At 43.8% G+C, this 25,554-nt stretch overlaps 1 protein-coding gene across 3 annotated transcripts in view; it reads left to right on the top strand.

The window, feature by feature from the left end:
* TYRO3 (TYRO3 protein tyrosine kinase) overlaps window positions 1-25,554 on the top strand; it is a 64,379-nt gene that overhangs the window by 29,068 nt on the left and 9,757 nt on the right. For all 3 annotated transcript variants that reach the window (XM_035111776.3, XM_035111768.3, XM_088670569.1), the window contains 12 exons: window positions 823-909; window positions 5,580-5,695; window positions 10,014-10,188; window positions 10,859-11,001; window positions 13,000-13,144; window positions 17,740-17,869; window positions 18,876-18,973; window positions 20,928-21,023; window positions 22,061-22,141; window positions 22,858-22,950; window positions 23,861-23,982; window positions 24,545-24,654. In XM_035111776.3, the coding sequence (XP_034967667.2) occupies window positions 823-909; window positions 5,580-5,695; window positions 10,014-10,188; window positions 10,859-11,001; window positions 13,000-13,144; window positions 17,740-17,869; window positions 18,876-18,973; window positions 20,928-21,023; window positions 22,061-22,141; window positions 22,858-22,950; window positions 23,861-23,982; window positions 24,545-24,654 (1,396 nt within the window). The remainder of the gene's footprint in view (window positions 1-822; window positions 910-5,579; window positions 5,696-10,013; window positions 10,189-10,858; window positions 11,002-12,999; window positions 13,145-17,739; window positions 17,870-18,875; window positions 18,974-20,927; window positions 21,024-22,060; window positions 22,142-22,857; window positions 22,951-23,860; window positions 23,983-24,544; window positions 24,655-25,554) is intronic.

Here is a 25,554-nt window from a genome sequence, read left to right as displayed (position 1 = left end):
TACCACTGTAATTTGTTAACTGCAGCTAGTGACCTCTTTCCCAGAGGACACAGTTAGTGTGCCCTTGGAAGAACGCTACATTTATGTGTAAATGCTTACAAGGAGCACTTCATTACGACGGAGACAAAAGCACTGATTTCTGTGACTGCCGATTAAATAATCCTGTTGCCACTGAGTTGTGGAATCTCAGTGGCGTTAATCAAGCTGCAATGTATTCATCATGCCTTTGGACACAGAGGTGCCTGTTGTTTCTAGTGGAGGTCGAGGGTATAATTTGAAATCAGCCAGAGACCTTGGCCAAGCCAAGCATCCTCTTTTCCCAGGCATTGCACAAACAAAGGGATGGAGAGTATACAAGCCTTAACTTAAGAGCCTCAAAACAATAGGAGAGAGTCCGGCCAAGGACAGCAGTGAGATGACAACAATGAGAGAGCGAACAGCCTAGTACTTGGGCTGCCCTCCCCGCAGCCCACTCCATCCTGCCCTTTCCTTTCATATTTTGCAGAAGGAGCTTCCAGTGCAGGCTTCTCTGTGCCACATTCCTCCTGTTTTATAAAAAGAAAAGAAAAAAGCCGATTGACATGTTAATTACACCCAAATCCATGTGAGTTTGATCCGCTTCCAGCTCAGCCCCCAAAAGTTGCACAGAGAGAGAGAGAGAGAGTCTGAGCTGCGTGTCAAACATAATTGAAATTCTGCTTGAGGTTGAAGCTGGGGGATTATTATACTGTACAGCAGTTTTGTGTGCTGCTTTCTTATTTTTTTCTTCTCCTCTCTCTCTCCCTTCCCCTCCTGCTCTCCCACTTCTTGGCTGTATTCCAGGTATTAATCAAAGCACAGTTTTCTCCTGCGAAGCCCACAACATAAAGGGACTGTCTTCATCTCGGACGGCCACTGTGCAGATTAAAGGTGAGAGAGATCCTTCCCTGTTCTTCCATAAACGGAAATTGAATGGGAAGAAAGCAGGGGAAAAACAGTTTCTGTTTCTCCCTCCTTCCCTACCTGCCTGCCTCCCTTCTACCACCACCCCCCTTCTCTCTCTCTCTCTCTCTCTCTCTCTCTCTCTCTCTCACACACACACACACACACACACACACACACACAGGAACAGTTCTAAGCTGCTTTCCAGCAGTGCCTTCCCTCTCTCTCCTCAGCAAATGAAATAAAGCACTGTGCTCGCTGTTTGGTATGCGGGCCGGTGTCCCTGCAGCAAAATTTGCAATCAAAACCAAACCCCAACTGGCACAGGAATGGAAGATGTGACACGAAATAACAGATTTTCCTGGAAAAGAGGAAAGGGCATCAGAACTGTTTGTGGTAGGAAGGTGGGCCACAATGATGTCATCTGCAGCAGACAAACAGGGAAATCTCCCTTTTCTGCAGAAACAAGTTTGATGCCTTCATAGCAAAAAACAAAACAAAACACCCCAAACCTTCTCTCTTTTCTCCTCTCCCTTCCCATACCCCCACTCCCCCCCTACTCTAATGCATTGGCATCTCGTGAACTGCAGAGAACAGGAGGCGGCAGATCACCGTGAGGGCAATTAAATTTCAGGAATGTTATGCTTCTGTGGATTTCTGTGCTTTGCAGTGCCAAAGCTCTCATTTAAAGCTGGTAATTTGGAGCCCTATTAATAATTTTTGTTCCTTTCACAACTGCTACTTTCCTGCGGCGTTTCCTCCTCTCATAAGAAGCTAAAGTAGCTGCAGGCCAGGAGGGACTCGCACTCTTTCTTATTTTTAGGGCAAATCTACAGCTATGTTTTGGTTGGCTGGTCATATTTCTTAGCATGCAAAATGCGATTAGTTCATTTTATATGGGTGCATTGTTGTGGATGAGGATTACCAGAACCTTTATTTTCAAAGGGTTGTTTCTTTCTCCTCTTATTTATTTGTTTTTTTAAAAGGCTTTGTTTTTTTGCTCTGCCCACCATTGGAATGTGGCCACTGAGTCAAACCATTGTTGTGCCTCCCCCAGTATTGTGCACTCGGACCATTTAAAATACAAAATAAAAGATTCAGAAGGTAAAACAATAAAACAGCAGAATTCTCTCTGACTGTTGGTGGTTTTTGCAGGAGGTGATCTTCCTGTTCCGACCTCAATGCATTTCACAGGCCATATAGGTCTGATAAGCAGCACTGTGAAAATGAGGAAGGGGCTGTCCCAACTGAATTCACCCAGGCCATTGGTGGTCTTTTATGCTTATGGCGTGAGTCCCCAGGCCTGGGCTTCTCATCAGCAGATCTTTTGGTGGTCCCTGAGAAGATGGAGAGGGGCTTCCCCACCTAGACTTTTTCAGGTGAATCACCTCTTCAGTTTGAAATCATCCTTCCTCATCCTCAGGCTCTCTTTTTGAGCCAAACAGTTGGAGACTGCAGCTCATATCAGCTAGCCAGTGTGGTGTAGTGGTTAAGAGCGGTAGACTTATAATCTGGTGAACCGGGTTCGCATCTCTGCTCCTGCACATGCAGCTGCTGGGCTAGTCACACTTCTCTCTGAAGTCTCTCAGACTCACTCACCTCACAGAGTATTTGTTGTGGGGGAGGAAGGGAAAGGAGAATGTTAGCAGCTTTGAGACTCCTTCGGGTAGTGATAAAGCGGAATATCAAATCCAAACTCTTCTTCTTCTTCTTCTTCTTCTTCTTCTTCTTCTTCTTCTTCTTCTTCTTCTTCTTCTTCTTCTTCGTCTTCTTCTTCTTCTTCCAAGCAGCCATTGGATGCTGATGGTGGTTCATCTGCAGTCTTCAAACTGCATCTGTGGGGATCTCTGGCTTCCTTGACCTTATACCAAGGATATCCAATGTGATGCCCCCCCTGATGTTGTTGGACTGCAGTTCCCATCAGCCTCAGCCAGCATAGACAACCATCTGGGATGGTGGGAGCCCTCAACTACTGTTACTTCCTGCATCACCTGGATATGCTAAGTTGCTTGAATTCGTTAACAGTCGTAAAGAGACCATAATTTAATGGTGGGACAAATGCTTTGCATGCGGAAGGTCTCAGATTCATTCCCTGGCATCTTAGGAATAAGGATGTCAGGTAGTAGGTAATGGTAAAATCTTCTCCCGAGATCCTTGGGAGTTGCTGCTAGTCAGAGTAGACCAGGGTTTCCCAAACTTGCCTCTCCAGCTGTTTTTGGACTACAGTTGGCATCATCCCTGACCACTGGTCCTGGTAGCTAGGGATTATGGGAGTCATAGTCCAACAACAGTTGGAGACCCATGTTTGAGAAACCCTGGAGTAGATAATACTCAGTTTGATAGACAATTAGATCTGAAGGCAGCTTCCTATGCATCTGTGTCTTGTTTATCACTGGAGAAACCTAGGGTTGAACCTGTGGTGTTCTACATGCAAAGCATTGTTACATCCTCTTTCCAGAAGCTGGATACTGTTGAAACAAATTTCTGGCCTTGATGGAACTTTGACTTGATGCAGCAGAGTTCTTCATACATTCCAAGGAATATACTGCACCGTGTCCACCCTCAACATAAAGGACCATTGTTACCAAACAGAACTGGGACTGATTGCACTGTCACACATGTAGGTGACAAAACATTTGGCAGTTAAGAATGTAAGGAGAGATGAATGAGTCCAAAGGCCTATGCAGTCCTACATTCTGTTCTCACGGGAGCCAACCTGATGCGTATGGAAAACCCAAAAGCAGAAGGTGGGTGCAGCAGCACTCTTCTATTCAGTTCAGGGCAATCAGCAAGAACACCTTTCTTCCTCCTCCCTAGAAGCTTGTCAAGAGATAAAGAGATGCTGCCTCTTAGGGGCCATACAGGTAGAGTTTATAGCCATGTTTACCAATCTTTGAAGCAAGACAAAGGACAGCGCTGCAAGGAAACAAAACGGAGAACAAGGGCAAAGTGGATTTATGGAGAAGGATCCTGGCAAAGGTGTGGGAAACCATTTCAAGAGAAAGTGGCAGCATGAATGGAACTGCTGAGCCAAGAGTGGGAGCAGGAGATGACGGGAGCGGGGAGGGGGTGGGTTGGAGGGAACATATGGAGTGAGAAGATTGGGAGTAAATGGGGGGGGGCGGGAGAGCAGTGAAAGAAGCAAAGGGCAAACAGCCTGGGCTGACGTGGTTCAAAGACAACAAAACAAGCCAAGGAAGACATTGCAGATGGCTCTCTCAAAGCAGGGAGTCATAAGCACACATGTAGTTTTTCCCAAGTGCAAATCCTCTGGGTTAAGTCCAAGGATGCCATTCTGCAGAGGCATCTGCTAACGTAAGAGAAAGAGGCAATTTCCATTCATTCTCCCTTCCCCTTTGAGCCCACTGCACCACCTCCCATGCTCCAAATCTAAATCTGAAACAGATTTCGGTGATTCTGAACCCAGCTTGGCTCCTGGAAAGAGATGTGGCAGGAGGAAGTTGTGCTCTCAACCAGCTTCATCTGTGGCAACTCCAACTTTTTTATTATTATTATTTTAAAAAGGCAGTTTTGATCATGGCACAGTTACACAAGACCTGGTCACTTCAAGATTAAATTACTAACACATTCCACATGGAGTATGAAGAGTGTTCAGCAGCTTCAGTTGGTGCACATATTATATGGAGCTTGAAGTCCATCAGATGGACTTAAAAATTCCGCAGGATTCACAACCTGTGATTTGTACACTGATCTCTAGCCTCTTCTGTGTTTCACATCACTCCACATCACTGAAGTATTAGCTATTTGCAACATCAGCCATTCCTCCTTCACCACTGGCTGGTTCAGCACTGTACCTGGTTCTGCAGTAGGCTTCTCATGTTTTTCTCCCATGTTAGCCTAGTTTTTAAGTTTAAGTAAAGGCAAATAATGTGATTACTCCTTTACAGCTAAGCGAGTCTTGGTCTGGTCAGCTGCTTGGTAGCCTCATGTGAGCTCTGACCTTCAGAGTGGTGTATAAGTGCAACAAAAAGAATGGATTTTGGCTTAGCACTAAAGCATTTAAATGTTGGTAAGCCACATGGATGCATATGTGAATGTACAACACCCAACTGCAGTCTGTTTTGGGGTCCAGAATGACATTGTAGTGTTTGTTCAATAAGAGGAATAAGACAATTGTTTTATGAAATTGGCCCAAACATACCTAGATCTACTTGGAATTCTTCTTCTTTTTTGAAAAACCTGTATACTTTTGGTGTTTAAAATAGGAATTAGTGGAAATTAACTCCCAACATATCAGTTCTACCAGCCGCCTATTAAAAGGATTAGGCTTTGCTTCCACGTTCCAGCACCTCCATCCCTCTGACAAGAGAGATGCTATTCAAAGGGTTTTAGGAACTTCAGGCTAGCAGTGCTTGCATCTCAGATTCCACAGCAGAATGTTTTGGGAAGTGCCTGTGTCAAATGTTCTGTGTTTGCTATATCTGTTTAAATACCAAACAGTGAATAAAGAAGAATAAGTTATTCAGTGTTAATCAGGATTTATAATGGCATGTGCAAGCCACCCCTGTTCATACAAAGCTTGATTAGCACCTCTCAGGGACCTTATCCAAATTCCCAGACTGTAGCGTCTGCACATTTCCATATAAATATCTGCTCAGTTCTACATATGCTAAACAGCATCCGTCCTTCTTTTTCAGCTCTCCCATTTCCACCTCTCAATGTGACAGTAACTCAAATCACCAGCAACAATGCCAGTATCACTTGGCTGCCAGGATTTGATGGCCGTTCTCCACTTCATTCTTGTACAGTTCAGGTATGTGACACATGCATAATGCCTCCTTGGCCAATGCAAACAGTCAAACCCAGGAAATGTTTTGCTAGATAGCCCCTTGCTTTGCATGTCTGGGACCCTGGAGGCAGGGCTTTTCTGCCCAGAAATTCTGTGGGCAACTGGCCTCAAACATAATTATGTAAAGGATGCAGTGCTTAATTTGTGACCAGAGCAGCATGGACCAAAATAAACTACGGACTTGGAAAGTCCCTACGTAGGAAGATAATCAAGTGTCGTTGCAAAGTTCTAGTTGGCTGTACAGTGATAATACGATGTGCATGCATAGAGCTCTCCCATGCACAGGAGGATCCTGGACCAATTTGAATCCCTCTCTCCTTGCATGGAGGAGTGCTGTGTGATGGTACATGCACAGAGCCATTTCTCAGGCACGCTGAACAGGGAGCGGCCACTAGATGAATCCCACTCGTAAGTTCTAGTAGTACATATTCCATGTGTTCATAGGCAAAATAAAATATGTAAAGTACTGTCCCATTTTATTTTTAATTTGGGGAACTGACCTATTGATTGTCAAGAGACTTTTGCTATTTTTAAAAGGACTGCATCCAGATTTTCTTGCATAAAGCTTATGTGAAACCTGTGGCTGATCTTTTTTGGGCTGATAGGTTTGCAGGTATGCAACAATGAGCATTCATTCTGATTTTACTGACCAGTGTTTGTACATGTTCCCATTAATCATTAGTTCATCCCACACTTTTCAGTGGATTTCTTTGTCATGTGAAAAGTGTCTTTCTTTCTTTCTTTCTTTCTTTCTTTCTTTCTTTCTTTCTTTCTTTCTTTCTTTCTTTTAGTGGATCTGTTGCACTTTTAAATTTCTAGTATGTGCTTGAATCCCTCCTGTCTGACATTCTGGAGGTGACTTTACATATTTTTGAGTTGGCAACATGCAGGCCTAAATGGCAGTTCATTGATTGGTACTTTATTGCGGGTCGCACAGCAATTTGAAACAAATGCGCACTTGCATATTCCTGCATTGCAGGGGGTTGAACTAGATGATACTCAGGATCCCTTCCAACTCTACAATTCTATGTTTCTGTGACTGAATTTCAGTGTTTAGAATGTGAGCTGAGTGGATTCTGTGCATTGTCCAGCAAGTAAGGTTGTTTTATGCTTGCTCGACAAGTGCCTGGCTGGCAACTCACCCTATATTTGCAGCACCACTGCAAACTGCTGAACAATGGGTGTTGGAGAGATCACGCAGTAAGTAAGGCTTAAATTGCAGACTGAGCACGTGGTGAAGCAAATACGCAACCGCTTTAGTAAGGCCAGCTCCGTTTAACTCACGTTTTCTCTCATCATGTCAAGTTGGTCCAGTTAATTGATCTTCCAAGTGAACCAATTCACGCTGTTCTCTGGTGTGCTGTTGTCAGAGATGAGTCATAGGCACAGCTGTCAAGCAAGAACTACCAGCCAGAGCCAATAAAGATCACTCTTGCCCAGGCAGAGTCCCAACCTAGATCTCTTTGCCCCATAGTCGGCACCTAGTGTGGAAGCAAGAACCAATGAGTTCTGGAACTTTTTAAGTGAGCACAAAGGAGTTCAGAAAGAAACTGTTAACCCAGCAAGGCTCCAGAGCAGATTGAGAGGCTTGTATATTCACTGCAGATTCCTCCTTCTCCTTCTAAGAATAATCCACTGGATCATTGTTCACAGCTAAGTCTGCTTTTCCTGAATTGACCTTTGCACTCAAGGTGACACTTGGGCACCCGGGCACCTTTCATGCCAACTCTGAGGTTCCCACTGGGTCTGCTGCAGCTTTTGCTCTTGGAGCCCAGGTGGCAGAGAGGGAGAATCAGTGACCAGGACAGGACACAGATAGATTATTGGAAGCACAAGCAAAACGTTCATTTGGGACTTCTTCGGTTCTCCCAGGTCCTAAGTTGCACGGGGGTTCTCTGCAGGGACACCCTTCTTGCTGAGGAAAGCTTGGGGGCACAGAATCACTTAGGTACCTGGAAACCCTTTATGGCCTAGGGGATGGTCCAGCTCTTTTCTTCTTCTTCTCCATATTGGGCACCAGTGCACAGGACATCTCTGGATCCTAGGCTCTAAGCCCAGCTCATCATGACAGCAGTCCCAACAATATTAAGGTCGTCCTTAAAAAGACGTGAACGGTTAATAACAGCACGATCTCCCTGGACTCTCCCCACTGTATTGTGTCAGAGAGTGGGTTCCCTGCACTGCCACCATTGTCAGCATTCTGACTTGGAAGGGAATTAACGAAAGCCCAAGGCAAGCGGCTGAGGTGATCCAGCTTCCTTCTGCTTTGGTAGGGTTGCGGAAGGAGCTTGTGCATACTACTTTCATGAAATAAAAGAACCCATTGAGATGGTGATGACGACATGAGTCGTGACTCTCTGCACACAGCGGCTTTGCTCTTCTTTCTCGCACCGTTTCTGCTGCCGCCGCCGCCGCTCTGCTAAAGAGGCTCTGTCTTGACAGATCAGAATGAATTTCCTCCTGTGCATTGGAATGTCGTGCTTGCCCCGCCGAGTACAGCCTATTCTTCCTGGTTTGCACGTCCACCAGTCACTGTACAATGCTAATCTGTCTGGCTTCTGAGCCCCTCCCCCAACCTTCCTATTTCTCTTTTTCTTTTCTTTTCTTTGCAACCGGTGAAGTGGAGGGGGGGGGGTGGAACAAAGCCAGAGCAGCTCAGATTTCAACCTCCTCAGGCAGCCTCATTTTCCTAAGCTTCCCAGGCTTTTCTGTCCCATGCTGGAAGGGAAAAACAAACAAACAAACAAACAAACAGGGATTTCACTCTCCAGTCAGGCTCAACATGACAGCCACCCTCAGTTATAGGGCCTTGGGGAATGGCAAAATGTTGAGTACCTCTCAGCTCTGATTTTTATTTACAGGCACCCTTGTCTTGTCCACTGATCCATATTTCTACCTGCCTCCAGCCGCCAGAATGTTTGTCATTCTTGTAAGCAATGTTGTTGTTTTTTAAGCGAAAAAGTGTTACCCACACTTTTAACATCTGGGAGGGGGAGGTGCCTGTTCTCCATCCCCTTGAGTACCTGCAGAAAAAAAGCATTGCTGGTAGCACTGGAGACAAGCAACCGTTCCCTATGTCATGCCCACATAGTTTGTTGTTAACAGGTTTTATAGCTTCACAGACCTGCACTGTATATGTTTGACCAAAGCTGGCAAAGGGACAAAACAAATGTGACTGTACATCAGGAGCATGGTTAATGTAGTGCCCTCCAGATGTTGTTGGACTGGGCTTATGAGAGTTGTTATCTGAACTGGAGGGTGCCATGCCAGCTACCCTTGCCATACACCATAGGAAACAATAATTATATCATATCGCTTTCAAACAATAGTTTTTAAAATGATTAAGATTCTCTTTACAGTTCAGTGTGCAGGTGTGTCTGTTTTTTCTATAAAAAAACAACAACAACATTTTTTAAAAGGCATACAAAAGTAGTAAGTCAAATTAAAAGGAACCAAGATCTAAACCCCCAATTATCCTGTGTGGGAGAACACAGCTACAAATTGCATCTTATTAGATAAACAGCAGCAAAAGATAATAGTGTTAGATGGGAGGAGTATTTCCTTCTGCTAACTGAGCACACAAGCCAGATTCAGAGAGATGTATCAGGGTGAACAATTAAGTTCCTCCAGAAATGCACATAACTGCAAGCCTTGAAGGCTTTTATTGAACACTTATTTATTTTCTGTTGAACGGTCGCTTCAAAATGTAGCTCGTGTATGTTCTTCCTTCTCTATATCCTTGGTTTGTAAGGCAGTTTTGTTGATAATGAGCAGTTCCCAGAGTCTTATCATACCATTGCTGGACAGAGGGAGTTTATTGCTTTCCCATTTGTGCAGTTGATTGAAGTCTTGCTTCAACCAGCAAAAAAAAAGTTGGGAGATGGAAGGGACCAGTTTAATGCCAAGTGCTGGGAGTTGTTTTGTGCCCATGAGGTTCAGAAAGAGTATCTTTGGGCCCTTTGGAGGGCTGCAGTTGGTGATGATGATAACCATCTTCAAAACTCTGGGGCCACAGGGACAAAATGTTCCCACATGCCCAAGCAGGTGTCTCCCAGCCAAGAAGTTATTCTAGAGTTTTTGGTTTGCTTGCAACCTCTAGCATTTTGAAGAATTAGTCATTGCATATCAACGTTCTGAAGCCAAGATTATAAGAAATGTATTACTTGTTGGATGCAACTCTGCTAAAGATTTATGGCATTAAAAATGAATCACTTTATGTTAAATCCATGAGAGTGTATTTGGCTTGGGTGTTCATATCTGCTTTGTCTTCCTTCTGCAACAGGTGGCTGAGCTACAGGAAGATGAAGTTTCCACAGAAGTTGTCCCTGTCCCCTCCTTTTCCCAGGCTTTTCCAGGATTAAAGCACTCTACCAATTATAGTGCTCGGGTCCAGTGCACTAATGAACTGGGCAGCTCCCCTTTTACAGACTGGGTCTATTTTCAGACCATGGGATTAGGTAAGAACACGGTTTTATGGAAATCGTGAAATATTTTTCCCTTAAGCTATGCAGTTCTGGGGTAGAAAACCATTGAACAACTTGACCGCATCTCCCATTGTAGTAACTCAATACAGGAACCATATAATTCACATGACTGATTCAAACAATCGGCCATCAGCTTCATTTTTTTGGGGGGGGGGAGGTTGTTATGCCTTAGACTGTAGTTGGCAAATCATGTGGGGGTGTTCCTAGTTTATGCAGGTATAAAGGTGGTGCTGAAGTTTCCCAGTATTCACAGCTTATTCCAGGAGAGAAAAAGAATCTTAGATTTACCAGGACCTCAAGAGTCCCTTTGGTGAATTTGCAAGGGATTTAGCAAACGAAATACTGTATATTCCTGCGTATAAGACTACTTTTTAACCCAGGAAAATCTTCTCAAAAGTCGGGGGTTGTCTTATACGCCGGGTTATATTTCTTATACGGCGAGTCTATCCCAAATTCTATATTTTAACTTGGAAAAGTTTGGGTCGTCTTAAATGCCCAGTCATCTTATGTGCCAGAATATACGGTAGCTTTTTGCCCTAAGGCTGTTCCTTACCTCTCTGCCCCTGAGAGTCTTCTCTCTCTCTCTCTCTCTCTCTCTCTCTCTAACAACAGGATATATGTTGTGATTTTCTTTCCATTACAGCACCAAACAGTACTCCACAAAACGTACACATTATCCAAAGAGATTCTTGTCTGATTTTGGAATGGGAAACAATGGCTCCAGAAATGCATAGGGACAATGCCCTGGGATACAGGTTGGAGTGGAGTCAAGATAACATCACTCAGGTAACAGACTGAGGAGCATAAGCATTGCCTTGGTGGATCAGAGCATGGTCCAAATTCTGTTCTAACCAGAGCCAGCCAAACATCCCTGGGATCTCACAACAGGACATGATAATGAGGACCATCCATTGTTGTTTGTCCTAGTCATCTAATATATTCAAGCTGTGTACACACTATAACTTAAATGCACATTTGAAACACACTCTTTCTATCAAAGAATTCTGGACACTGTGGTTTACCCCTCACAGAATTGCAATTCCCAGCAACCCTTAACAAACTACAGTACCCAGAATTCTTTGAAGGAAAGAATGTGCTCTGAATAGGCTTTAAAGGCAGCAGTTTTTTTCAGCCGGAATGTGCCTGTGGGTACCACTGCCATCATAAGAGAACAAAGGAGGTGTTCATGGTGAGTTATGGCACCTCTTTTTCTAGAAAAACAGCACAGTTTAAAAGTATAGTGCATACATAGCTCCAGATGCCTGAAAACAGAAGTTTCATTCTGCTATGTTGGCTCATGGCAGTGTTAGATTTATCCTCCACAAATGGGTCTAATCCTTTGAAGAAGCCATCAAAGCTGGTGGTCATCACCGCATCTTGTGGCAACGAATCCCACAAGTTCATTAATGCAAATTACGCAAAAGCACTTTATTTGATATGAGCCTACTGCCAATGTTTTCAGACATGAGGCTTAAATGGATTTCTGCGTGTATCCCTCCATAATGTGTAAGGAACACCTTTATCAGTTAGAATAGACTTTTGACTACAGTACTTTTTTCATAGTATGCAACAGTTAACAATGGTTTCCTCACTTCTGGCAGGAACAGTAGAACACGATGCTTTTGTGTCTTGTCATGTGTAAAAATTGTGTCAGTCAGAGCAACTTGGATAGTAGATTCATCAGGAGGAAGCTGATAAAGGCACTAATCATACATTCTGAATCAATAAAATTCATCATATTCTGTTTGTCACAGAGTATTCCTTGTTCCAGATTTGCCAGGCAATATCTTGAGCTGTATCTCAAATTATCAGCAATTATAAAAGTAAATTTTAAAATTAATTCAGAGTGGGAAACTGTCTGAATTTAGTGCTAAGGGAAGGTTCTAGACCAGGGGTAGTCAACCTGGCATCCTCCAGGTATTGTTGGACTCCAGTTCCCATCATCCCTGACCATTGCCCATGCTAGCTGGGGCTGATGGGAGTTGTAGTCCAGCAACACCTTCTGGCATTCCCTCCCCTTAGATATTTGACTGGCCCCGTTTCTGTTGTCTTTTCATGGCCTACTGAAGACCTTCAACAAATATTTTAAGTTGTGATCTTTCCCAGACTGCATCTGCATTGGAATGGTTTTAAATATGACGTTATTGTCGTTATCACTTCTGGTTTGCTGCCCTGGACTCCTTTGGGAAGAAGAGTGGAATATAGAGAAGTAATGAATAATAAATATCATTAGGGCACCATATTAGCTGCCTGTGTTCTAGACTAACAGCTTGGAAATGGATCCTAAAAAGCCATGTGCAAGTCTTAGGAATGGGTTTGTGTCAAACTGGAAGGTGGTAACAAATGTTATCTGCAGTCTGTTCTGGGTTTGATTTTGTGCAACATGCTCATTAAGGAGTGGAGAATTTCCTCCCCTCCACCCCTCTCCTATTGCTGCTGTCACAGAGTTTGTAGGGACTACAAAATTACAAAGAGAGAGAGATTACAATCCCACATCTCTTCAAGTATTTCTTGTACCTGTGCAGCTAGGCTTGGGTTGACTATTAGGAATTTTAATTAGAGTAAAAAGGAAGGAAGGAAGGAAGGAAGGAAGGAAGGAAGGAAGGAAGGAAGGAAGGAAGGCACAACATATAAGTATAATCAATTTTGGGAAATCTCAGGGTTCAGAAAATTGTGAGTTGCCTAAAAGTATACCTGCATTCAGGGATCCTTACAGCTTCCTTGTGTGCTATTGTAAGCAAGTGCCAGATGAGTGCTGATTACCAATGGGTTTGCTTGCTTCAGGGGGAAATGATCGTGCAGGAGACGAGGGCCAACCTCACTATGTGGAATCCCTTAAGAGATCTTACCATCAGGGTGTGTGTACTCAACTCTGCGGGCTGCGGGCCTTGGAGTGAACCCTTGCTGCTTACAGCTGAAGATTTAATAGGTGAGTTGCATGTCTCCTCAAGGAAAATGTTACGTCACTGTTAGTACTGTGCTTGCAATGAGCTGCTGGTGGCCATCGTGTCTTTCCATCCCTGCTCTTCCCAGCACTTACAATTGCATGTGTTGCATTTTTAAACGGAATGAGACTGAAGCGGAACAACGTGGAGAAATCTAGCAAAAGCAAAGCGAAAGAAACTCAGCTGGAACTGAGTTGAAAAAAATCTCTGCGTGTGCATTGAAAAATCTAGTTCTCAGAATCCTTACATGTTCCTCTACACCCGGGTTTTGTGTTGATTCCTATATACACTGAAGGTTCTGTTTGTGGATTGTGGGGGCTTTGACTGCGAACAAGAAAGTGTGTATATATGGATGGATGTACATTCCCAGTGCTTTTTTTTCTTAAAAAATGTTTAGGGGTATTCTCACTTTGACTCAAGAAAATCACCATTTTATGGTTCAAATCGGGGAAAATAAATACCGTAAATGGACAAAAGTACAAAGATTCACAAAATGTTTAGGGGTACGCGTACCCCTGCATACCCCCAGGGAAAAAAGCACTGTACATTCCTATACAGAAGTGCTTTGTGTGTAATAATTCCGTAAGGTGTGAAGCAGGCCAAAGCTCTTTGAAAACATAGGAAATGGGTCTTATACCAGTCCATTTAGCTCAGTGTTGACACTGATTGTCAGCGGCTCTTAAAAGGTTTCTGAAAGGATTATCTCCCAGCCCTGCCTGGATATTCTGGGAGTGAACCTGGAGTCTTGTGCAAGCAAAGTGTGTTCCCTACCACTGGGCACTCCAGATCTGCAGCTCTTAATCCTGTGCATGACGGTTTCTGATTCCCTACTTATCTGTGCACTGTGTATGGATGACACATTCAACAGTGAGGAAGGAGCTTGGGAAAGCTGTTGACGAATTGGTCTTACAGAAAAGAGAAGTTGCTGAACTGCAACTTATTACCAAGCTTAAAACCATGGAGAGACCAGCTCTGAATAAAGACATTGGGTTCTTATCTCATTATACATGATAAAGCTACCTTTAGCCATCTCACCCCTTGCTTTTTCCTGTAAGACCAATTGCAGTCGTTAACAGTCGTCAACAGCTACCAGTCACCCACTCCCACCACAAGGAGGGAGTAATACCCCTCCCCACCCTCTCACTCTATATAAGCATCTGGTGACTTCTGTTTCAGTGTATCTGAAGAAGTGTGCATGCACACAAAAAGCTCATACCAATGACAAACTTAGTTGGTCTCTAAGGTGCTGCTGGAAGGAATTTGTTTATTTTGTTTCAACTACGTCAGACCAACACAGCTACGTACCTGTAACCAGACCTTTAAATACATAGACACCCCTCAGGGTTTTTTTTAGTCTTAAAACCACCCTTTCTTCCTTTGCTAATTATGGTTCTTCTTCATAGCAGAGAACGAAACAATACAAATAAACATCTTCCACAGGATAGAAAATGTGACTGATGTCAAAACACGTGAAGGCAACAAGTCTTATACAAAGTTAGGCGCTCTCAAGTCCAATTATTTCAGTGGGCTTAAAACACATTCTTTCTCCCTCTCCATCAGCCCGAGGCTTGTTTATGTCCCAACCACAACCACACCTAACACAGTGCGTTGCTGAGCTTATAAACGCTTGAAAATAAAGCTTCATTACGGAAATGCTGACACACCAAAACTATAGATCTGTAAAAATAATGAAACTTTGTTCTATGCTTGAGCCTGGTGGAAAATAAAAAATGCTTACTTTCTAGAATCAACTAGCTGGTACTGAATAGGCATTTCCAGTTCCCGCTGCGTGTGAAATATCTGGGGCAGCTTGTTAGCATATGGGTGGGGAAGCTTATAAAAAGATCTAATGGTGCTGTTTGAGGAAACCAAGCACATTCTTATTTGAAGCACCCTCAGCCTTGCGGCCTGTTCCTTCAGGGCTGTGGGAAGGGTCTGGTAGGCTCTTTCTGTTGCTCTCATCAGTGTCAGCAACAGTGGCACAGGAGGAGCAAGGTATTTTTAGGTGGGTGAGTTGTGTCCCAAATGTTAAGATCTCTGAAAGAAAAATAGCAGTATATTTTAATGGTGGAGTCTAGCAATGGGGAGGCAAATGGGGGCAGCTCCCTGTTCATGGGGGACTTCTCTGCCCCGCCCCCCTCTAGTGTCACCTGTGGTTATCACTACTACTGGCACTGTACTAATGTATCATTTACTTCATGCCAATCATGTTCTTCATGCACCAGAAGGGCCTTTTTCTGAATGGCTATGTGCCCAGTCTGTTTGAAGGCGCTGCCTTTGTCCCGTCCCAGTTGAAGGAGCGTGCTGTGATTTCCACAGGAACCCTGGAGACATTATAACTTTGGCAGAAGGATAATAAATAGGGAGCCTTCATGCCTGCCCCCTACCAAAAGCCACCAAGAACATGGGGTAGAGATGTGGGTTCTCACAATGCAACAGCCCCAGTCCACATGGGAATACTTCCAAAGGTGATGACAATGCACCTGGCCCTCAAGTGCTTCTGCAAGTGATGCTAAGTGCAAGGTTTTGTATCTAATTCGGACTTTAAACACACACACACACACACACACACACACACACACACCTTGTGGGTTTAAAGTGGCATGTAAGGTGTGAAGTAAACATTTTTAATGTAGGATGATGAAGTCTGGAAATGAAGAGCTTTTTGGGGTTAAGTTCAATATTGAGCTAGTGGACATTACCCTGTTGTTCTTTTTAGCAAGCATGGTTCCAGGGCAAGGGCTAGAGATCCCCTGCCTCCCTATAGAGCAGACCAGAGAATGAAATCATTTGCTCCAGGTACCAGCACCACAAGTACATTCCTGATGGCGAACCTCCCACTTTTGCCAAAACGAAACAAAAAAATCAGAAATGCCAATTTCTCCTCCTGGTGTTGCGGTGTGTACCTTTCACACTAAGCACAGTAGTGATGTTACTTGTCTGCTTCTTCGTTTCTGAGATAGAAGTCCACCTTACTCCAGCATTTCCTGGTGAAAATGCTACCCGTCTGCACTAGCCCCACAATTTATTTATTGTGTGCGCAAGTGTGGTCAATCTCTCTCAATTACCTTCTGTTGGTTGCACAGTCTTAAATGTGCTTGGGATCAATTGCAGCATATTTTGCAAGGGGTTTTTTTTGGGGGGGAGAGAATATACCACCCACTCCTAGCTTTTCTAGAGTGATTCTGGAGGTGAAAATTGCTGGAATTTAAAGGGCACAAAATCAGGTGTGTAAGTGCAAAGGGAATAGATTGCAACACATCAAGGGAGAATAGAGTGCAGCCCAAATGTTGTGGTATCAACATGAAGGTGTACAAGATATGAAGGTGAATAGAAGCATCTCTTATGAGAAAAGCATGGGGCTGGAGAAGAGTGAGGCTGAATATAGCTAGGAACAGGATTAAGGATATGGACATCTGAGTGGAATGGTGTCAGATATCGGCATGTATCTGAGGAGGCTAAATGGATTTTGCTGTCTACAGATACAGTTTTAGCAAGATTGTATATTAGCCCATAAAAATGGACTGGCAAAGAACAAGCATTGCTCAGTTTTTCCTCATCATCACATGTCTAGGGCTTTTATAGCTTTAGTCTAAATTGGGATGCTTACAAATTGGCAGATTTCATGATCTAATTTCCCCCACTTTCTTTATGCTGATATTCAGAAGGCCTCTGGGGATACGTTATCTAGCACAGCCTTAGGGTAAGAGAATGGGGGGGGGGGGGAATGAATAAGATATATTACAGCACTCCAAAATATCTGCATAATACTGTGTACTACAGCTGAAAAACACTCCATACACAAAAGATGAACGGGGAAGTTTCCCTCTCTTTTGCTGATAAAACACATTTTAACAGGAAATTTCCTATGCCCTGGGCAGCTCGTATGCAGATTATTCCTGCTACAAGTTCCTTGTTCTGCTAAGATTTCCCTGTTCTCTTCAATAGCTAAAGGCCAATCCTAAAAGTCTGCTGCAATTGCATCTGGGATTGAAATCAAGTTCAGTAGCGACCACTTGAGTGCTGCTTTCACAAACCACAGTAGACGCTTCCAAAAAAGTCATGCTTGCTTTTATATTTTGCTGGAATCTGCTCAAATGAGCTGGCGCAACCTAGTCAGATGGGCAGCATATAAATAACATTATTTATTTATTTATTTATTTCCTCTCCTAGCATAAAGGATTTTGTAGCAAACTCTTCATCAGATTCCTGTTGAGGCTTTGGGCAACAAATTTCAGCTCTTAGTTATTTTTATTTATTTACTAAGTGTATATCCCGCCCTTCCTCGCAAAGGAGCCCATTGATCTTCAGAATATGCTCACCAAGCCTGGAATGTGTAGTTAGGTTTTGAAGATGGTTGGTGGCTGCCACTCAAATGCTGGGATGTCCTGTCACAACAAGGCACACTCTATTGCTGTAACATCTTTTTCAGGTTCTTTGGAACATGGCAAATGTGTCTGCTTCTGGTGTTTGAGTACTTACACGGTGAAACATGCCCATTTTAAGATGGATTGCTTTGAGTTGCAATTTTCTAAATGTGATTTCCTACTGTCTCACTGAGGATTTCTCTTGTACACAGGAGGACAGAGACAACCTCCCTATGGCACATCCTGGGTTCCTGTAGTATTAGGCATTCTTACTGCACTCGTCACAGCAGTTGCCTTGGCACTGATCCTGCTGCGGAAAAGAAGAAAAGAAACTCGCTTTGGGCAAGTTCTTGTCATCATCATCATCATCTCTTAATCTGGATGCATTAATGCAACCACATTGCTTCACAGGGTTGCCAATAACTATGTAGCAACCCAGGTCGGATTGAGGGAAAACTCTCCCATTTACGAAGTGGAGCTGTCTTTTAGAGCAGGGAGACTGAACAGGGGAAGAAGGAAGTGCCATGGCCTGTGGCAGTGGCTAACACAAGGATGGGGAGCCTGCAGTCCTCCCCATGTTGTTGGTCTCCAAATCCCATCAGTCCCAGCCAGCATGGCTAAGGATAATGGGCATTGCAGTCTAGCAACATTTGGAGGGACATGGCTACCCATCATTGGCCTAATAATGCATCATGGTTGGCCAATATAGCTTGCTCTGCTCTGGTTACGCTACAGTTTGCTGTTAGAGACAGTAGAGGGAGGAGGAACAAGGGGAAGAGAGGGAGCTGTATTGGCAACCTAGACAAGAACAAGCAGCATTGTGGGTGCTTCGGTAGTCCCAGTGTTCCTTGCTGGTAGCTCAGTGGTAGAACACCACGCAAAGGAATACAGAGAGATAAAGAAATGCAGCTCACAGGACTCTGTATGCAATTTTAACTCAGTGGTAGAGCATCTGTTTTGCATGCAGGTTCAGTCTCCAGCATCTCCAGGCCTGGCTGGGAATGCTCCAGTCTGAAACCATGAAGAGGTGCTGTCAGTCATTGTAAACAATACTGAGTAAAGTGTACCAATGGCCTGGTATTCAGTATAAGGCAGCTTCCTTTGTTGCTGGGGTGGATACTGTTCCCATGCTCCGCTTCATTCCTGAAGCCTTTGGAAAAGCTGAGGCTGGCAGGGCCTGTACAGGGAGCTCAGACCTTTTGCACAGCACCACTGAGATAAAATGGTTGGAAATTCAGAGAGTTTCTAAGCTGTTGTATATGTATGTGAAACAATAATGCACCTTTGTAGCACTCCAATGATAGTCCGGTAATAAGATTTTCATTTTGCTTCATTTTGCTTCTTTTAGTCATGCCTTTGGCAGCATGGTGGGAGGGGATCCAGTCGTCCATTTCAGAGCGGTGAGATCTTTCAACAGAGAAGGCCCAGAGCTTATTGAGGCAACATGTAGGTAAAATGTTCTGAGTGATTCTTTACTACAGATCCCATTGATCCGATGAGTTTCCAAGTTTTTCTCGGGGAAAACTGCTGTTTTCCCCCCTGCTACCCCATGCAAAATTTTCTCATTCTTTCTGTTGGACACTAAACATTCCTCATGCAGGCACTAAGAAAGGAACACAGTGATCTCACTGACAGATTTTGACAAAAGACTCATCTTGCCTCACATGTAACTTTGAAATCCACCGAGATACTATAGTCAAAATCCCCTATCTAGCTCTGCAATTTGTATATTGACTTCTTCAGCAGGCAAATCATACATTGCCAGATTGAGATGGAGGCAAGGGAATATTTTCCTTCTCTAGCCTAATCCTGACTATGGTTTAGAAACAAAATGACAATCCTATGCACATTAACTAGGGCAGGCATCCCCAAACTTCGGACCTCCAGATGTTTTGGGGATGCCTGAACTAGGGAGTAAGCCCTATTGACCAAAATGGGCCTTACTTCCAAGTAAGTGAGGTTAGGATTGGGTTTCATGTCTCATTGATTTCAGTGCAGCTAAACTTCAAATAAACTTGCATACAATTGTGGCCCTAGATTTCATACATTGTTTAAGTTATCAAGATGTACTGTACTGCAATACTGTAATAAGAAGCCTCTTCTCTCATAAATTTCCCCACATCCAAGATAAATGGGGGCAACTCTGCTTTGATTACCATGTAAAATAAAAAAATTCCTTCAGTAGCACCTTAAAGACCAACTAAGTTTTTATTTTGGTATGAGCTTTCGTGTGCATGCACACTTCTTCAGATACAGTGAAATGGAAGTTTCCAGGCACTTATGTAGAGAAGGGGTGGGGAGGGGTGGGGATGGGGAGGGGGGATCACTCAGAAGGGTGGTGGAAATGGGTGATTGACTGACTGATAGCTGTTGATGACCGCAAAGGACTGCAAATGGTTTTGCATGAAAAAGCAAGGGTTGAGATGGCTGAAGATCGCTTATCATGTATAATTTTTTTTTTTTTTTATTTTACTTCGATCCAGACCAACACGGCTACCTACCTGTAACCTTGATTACCATGGTCTGTTGCATATAGGACTGGCTACAAGGACCATCAACTTTTCAGTTTTGGTAGCCATTTTGTGAAATACCTTATATGAGTGAGCTTTTGAGGCCTTATTTTGCCACTTTTTGGAGACTGTTTAACATTTCTTATTCGTACAGGCATTTAATTAATGTTACTTGAGTTTATCTTGGTTTGGTTGCTGCTGATATAGCATTTAAAGTGTATTAGCTGGTTTTATTTTTTGTTAGCCACTTAAACAAAATAGCCTTTATAATATACCTCAAGTGAAAGTTCAGATAGTCCACAACTTCAAAGATCTCATGGTTTCCAAACAGCTGTGATTTATCATCCACAGTTTGCTTCCCAAATGACCGCCTGTCGAGTGGACTGGTGCAAGTCTGATTCGTTTTTGCTGCTTAAACTGTTCTTATTTCCTGTTAGCTGTTTAAGAGAAATTCTCTGAAACTTTAGCACTGGGTGGTGGTGCAAAGCAAGGAAATAAATCTGGAAATTTGAAGCGTCTCATATTTCATAAGACTAGAAAAGGGAATTGCTGTGGCAGCAATCCTGAACATACAAGTAGCACAGAGGCAGGAAACCAGATGTTAACTGGACTTCACCTTTCATTATTACTGACCTGTAGTCATGTTGGCTGAGGCTGGTGGGAATTTTAGTCCAACAACATATGAGTCCACAGCTTCCCCATCCCTGTACCAGAGAGGAACATCCTCTCTGAGTGGAAATGCTTGGGATTAGGCTGAGCATCTTTCAAAGTCGGTGTCTTATTCAACACCATCTGTGGGTAGGATGAAACCTCGTGATTCTAGGGAACAGTTAGGTTTACTGAGATTCTGTGCTTACATGCCCCTTTTTCTATCTCTCTTGTTTCTCCAGTGGACAGTATAGGTATCAGTGATGACTTGAAGACCAAACTGAAAGATGTCCTGATCCAGGAGCAACAGTTTACTCTAGGAAGAATGCTAGGCAAAGGTGAGTGTGAACCAGAGCCTTGACCAGGGTTGGGGAACTCGTGGCCATCCATATATTGTTGTACTCCCAACTTTCATCAGTCCTAGCAGGCTTGACCAATGGGCCTTGGATGATGGGAGGTGTCGTCTAACAACCTCTGGAGGACCACATTTTCTGCACCCTTGCATTATTGGGATTAATCCCAATGTGGCTAGAAGCTGCCTTTTATCTGGGTCTTAACAATCATTCTGTATATCCATTAGCCTGCCCAATAAGAGCAGTGTAGAGCTATGGTTGGCATTTTGAGGTACCCTGGGAACTCGAGAAGTCAAATAAGGGAAGAGATTCATAGAATCATAGAATCATAGAGTTGGAAGAGACCACAAGGGCCATCCAGTCCAACCCCCTGCCAAGCAGGAAACACCATCAAAGCATTCCTGACAGATGGCTGTCAAGCCTCTGCTTAAAGACCTCCAAAGAAGGAGACTCCACCACACTCCTTCCACAAAGGGAAAGGTAGGGAGTACTTTGTAAAATATATGAAAAAAGAAGGAGAGAGCAGAAACAGAAACAGAGAGCAGAAATGTTGTTAGGGGAAAAGGGGAGAGCAATAAGAGCCAGGGCTAAAGTTGGAGAAAGGTTTAAAAGACATGACTGCTCTAGCTCACTGCTAATGTCCTTGTCCACCATTCGGTATTTCATTGCCTGGTAAAGAACCAGAGGCACAATGCAGCCAAAACTGAGCTCTTCTAACTTCCATTGATTTTGGCTGACTTTGGTTGAATTATGCCCTAAGGTCCCACCAGCTCTTAATTGTCTATGTTTCCAGAAGAGAGAGAGAGAGAGAGAGAGAGAAAGAGAGAAAGAGAGAGAAAGAAACTGTAGATTTTGAGTTTCAGTGTGATATTGACCACTTATCTCTTTGAAAATCATTCCAGCAGGTATTTCATTGGAAGAGACCCTCTACCTAACCACTCCATCCTTAATGGTCCCTTGGATTAAAAATCAATTGCACTATGTTTAATGTTACCTTGTTCTCTTCTTGTGATCCTTATTAGGGGAATTTGGGTCTGTAAGAGAGGGTCAGTTGAAGCTGCCTGATGGCTCTCTCCAGAAGGTTGCGGTGAAAATGCTCAAAGGTGAGTAATATCTAGGGTCCCTGAAATGTTCCCAGTGCCTCATTGTCACTACACATTTTACTATGCCTGTGATCCTTGGAAGGGTCCATAGTTTAGTGGTAGAGCATGTGTTTTGCATACAAAAGGTACCGGATTCAATTTTTATCTTATTTTAATATTTATTAAATTCATATACAGTACCTCCCTTCATCCAAGGATCACAGGGTAGATTACAATATTAAACTGCAGAAATGCATACCAAAATAACAAACCAAACAATAACAATAACCCAATCCCCAGCATCTCCAGTTAAGATGTTTCCTGCCCCCAAGAATCCTGGAAACTGTGGTTCATTTAGGGTCTCCTAACAACTCTCCATTCCCTTAACAAACTACATTTCCTAGGATAATTTGCAGGTAAGTCATGACTCCTAAAGTGGAATAAGAATGTTTTAAAAGTATGTTGTGGATGTGGCTACAGGTTGTTGTTTTTTAAATGGTATTCTAAATAAATATTCTAGACAGTCTTGTAAACCCAGTTAGAGCTCTTTTGTCCTACTACAATATATGAATCTTGTTAAATATATAAAATGTGTCTGTATGCTTCTCAGTGCAAACATTTAATGAAGGGCGGCCGGTGCTTCTAGAAGCCCTGACTTTTCTGCTTACAGTATTTCCTTGGAAGTTATCCCCAGCTAGTTCAAAAGGAAACTTCAGCAGTCTTTTCTTTTATTGCAGCGGATATCTTCACCTCAAATGACATTGAGGAATTCCTGAGGGAAGCTGCCTGCATGAAAGAGTTTGACCATCCCCACGTTACTAAACTGATTGGTGAGCTCTTTTGCATCTCGTATTTGGCACCAAAAGCGTATTTCACAGCTCCTGTGCACAGCAGCTCCGGACGCTGCCGTCACGGCCACTTACCAGCAGTAAGGGCAGCGGGGCATGGGCACACTGGCCCTGCACCATCCTAGTTAGCAACCGTCGTGCAAGTGGCGTGAGAGTGGCTCTGTGGCACCACCCCACCATTCCTAGGCAGTGCTGAACTGGGAGACAGCAGCAGCAAAGTCATGCGCTGCCCTGTTTGGATACAGTATAAATTCTCTGTGAACTTACATGCTCTCACATTCCAAATGCTTGTAACAGTACACTGCTTCTCTTCTCCGACACTCATTTCGCCAACAAATAAACATTATATGTCAGACAATTACATTTACTGCACTGCAGACAGAGATGCATTAGGTGGGCAGGTTAAGAAATGGGACCTCGGAGCACACACTATCCTGTTGCGTTAGATGGGATGTTCCTGGGTTCAAGGGAAGGAAGGGGGAAAAGTCCATTTTTTGGATTTATACTATATGGCACTGTGAAGTGCAGAGCTTTTTCTGACAACTCCTTAGAGGAGAATGATCAACATACGGAAATGCCTTAATGCTTACACATTCTTGTGTAGTAAATAAAAATAGATATCACTGAACATAGGCGCTGGATCAGACCAAAGGTTTAGACATTCAGCCCTCCAGAAAAAATAGCAATGTGTTTTTAGCAGATTTTGAACAGAGGAGTACAATCCGGTGCCCTCCAGATGTTTTTGGACTGAAACTTGCACCAGCCCCACTCAGTAGGCCAATGGTCTGGGATGATAGAAGCTGTAGCCCAAAATATCTGGAAGGCAATAGGTTGGGGCAGGTGGTCAGAGATGACTATACTTGCTAGTTGCTCTTTTCTTCTCTCTTATCAGGAGTCAGCTTGCGCAATCGGCCTAAAGGCCGGCTTCCAATCCCAATGGTTATCCTGCCGTTCATGAAGCATGGAGACCTTCACTCTTTTCTACTGATGTCCCGGATTGGAGAAAACCCTTTTGTAAGATTCTCTCTCATACCAAATCTCTCACAGAAGAATTAATTGGAAGGTTCACACATCTTTATTTGTTGAATGTACACTATACATCTTCTTGTATTGGGGCAGATCTATTATATACCCTGCATTAAGTTCAGGCATTCTGCTTATTGCTGTCAGTTGAAGACAAATTACAAGCTTTGTTCATTGCTCAGCATATAAACATGTAAAGCTCATCCAGGGCACCTTCAGACTGGTGTGTGTGTGTGTGTGTGTGTGTGTGTGTGTGTGTTTGCAGTTTTGTTCTGCAACATTTATTAAATGCAATGGATGCGGTAACAGTGCATTAGTTGTGGCTTTATACTAGGCTTTATTAGTTGTTCTATGTTGCTTCCCCAAAGTTTTTTGCACTTTTGTTGGGCACTACAGCACAACAAAAGCAGGGTGATTAAACCACCAGAACATTTGTTCCCCTCATTGGCTCCCAGTCATCTCTGGGGTTGATAACAAATGGGAAAATGCCTGAACATAGCATGGCGAAACATTTGTAGTTTGTCCAATAATTGCATGTTTTTCTTTTCTGCAGAACCTGCCTCTTCAGACACTCCTGAAGTTTATGATTGACATTGCTAGTGGCATGGAGTACCTGAGCTCCAAAAACTTCATCCACAGAGACCTAGCTGCTCGGAACTGCATGTAAGTCCACAAAGTCCTTATTGGTTAACTGAAGCATTTGCAGAGATTAAGAGAAACAGAAAAGGTCAGTTGGGAAAGCCCAAGGCTCCCCAGGTGTGGCTGCAGCTGGCTAAGTCCAGGAAGGAAACTAGGTCATGGAGAGCCTTTGTAAACAATGAAACAATTCATTGATTACTGAGCTCTTGCAGGAGATCCAAACAACATTACCTGCTGCTAATGCATCTGTAAGAGAGAGGGCTTGCAGAGAGCAGCCCACTCTGCTTACTTCCATCAGATGGGAGAGCAGCAGCAAGTCTGGGAGTTCAAATCAGGAACAGGAAGGGTTAAGACGGGTCCAGGGCTCTGCAGAGTCCTGGTGGCTCAGCTCCAGGTTGGTAGCAGGGAAGCAGGGGAGGAGCTAGCTTCAGCAGGGGCTGGAAAGGAGGGAGGAGAGGGAACGGCACCTCAGGAGCCTGGTTTGGGACCACGGAGGACCCATAGAGCAAGGAGGAGGGGCGTTTGGAGTCTTAAAAGGGGGGTCAGAGCCCACGAGAGGCCATTGTGGGCTTCTGCCCCATGCAGAGCAGACATGATTTGAGACATCTCACCACTGTACATAGCATGCACAATAAAACTATGAAAATCCAGAGGATGTGTGGAGTGCTTACTCGGGAGTAGCCAACACCCCATCTGTGACAGCATCCATTGCAGGAAAGTTGCAATTTCCCAACATTCAGACTAGTATTTTGAGTTGACAAGGAAAATGAGATTTGCCTCTCTTTCAACCCCACATGAGTGCTCTGAAAATGATTGGGTGGTGAACTTATTGCTGTCTAGATCAGGGTTCCCCAAAGTAAGGCCTGCGGGCCGGATGCGGCCCTCAAGGCTCTTTCATGCGGCCCCCGGCAACCCCCGCCGCCC

The sequence above is a fragment of the Zootoca vivipara genome, chromosome 1 (assembly GCF_965207765.1).
Source record: "Zootoca vivipara chromosome 1, rZooViv2.hap1.1, whole genome shotgun sequence".
Taxonomy (NCBI): Eukaryota; Metazoa; Chordata; class Lepidosauria; order Squamata; family Lacertidae; genus Zootoca; species Zootoca vivipara.
Note: the sequence above shows the minus strand (reverse complement) of the source record. Positions and strands in the feature narration are given on the sequence as shown.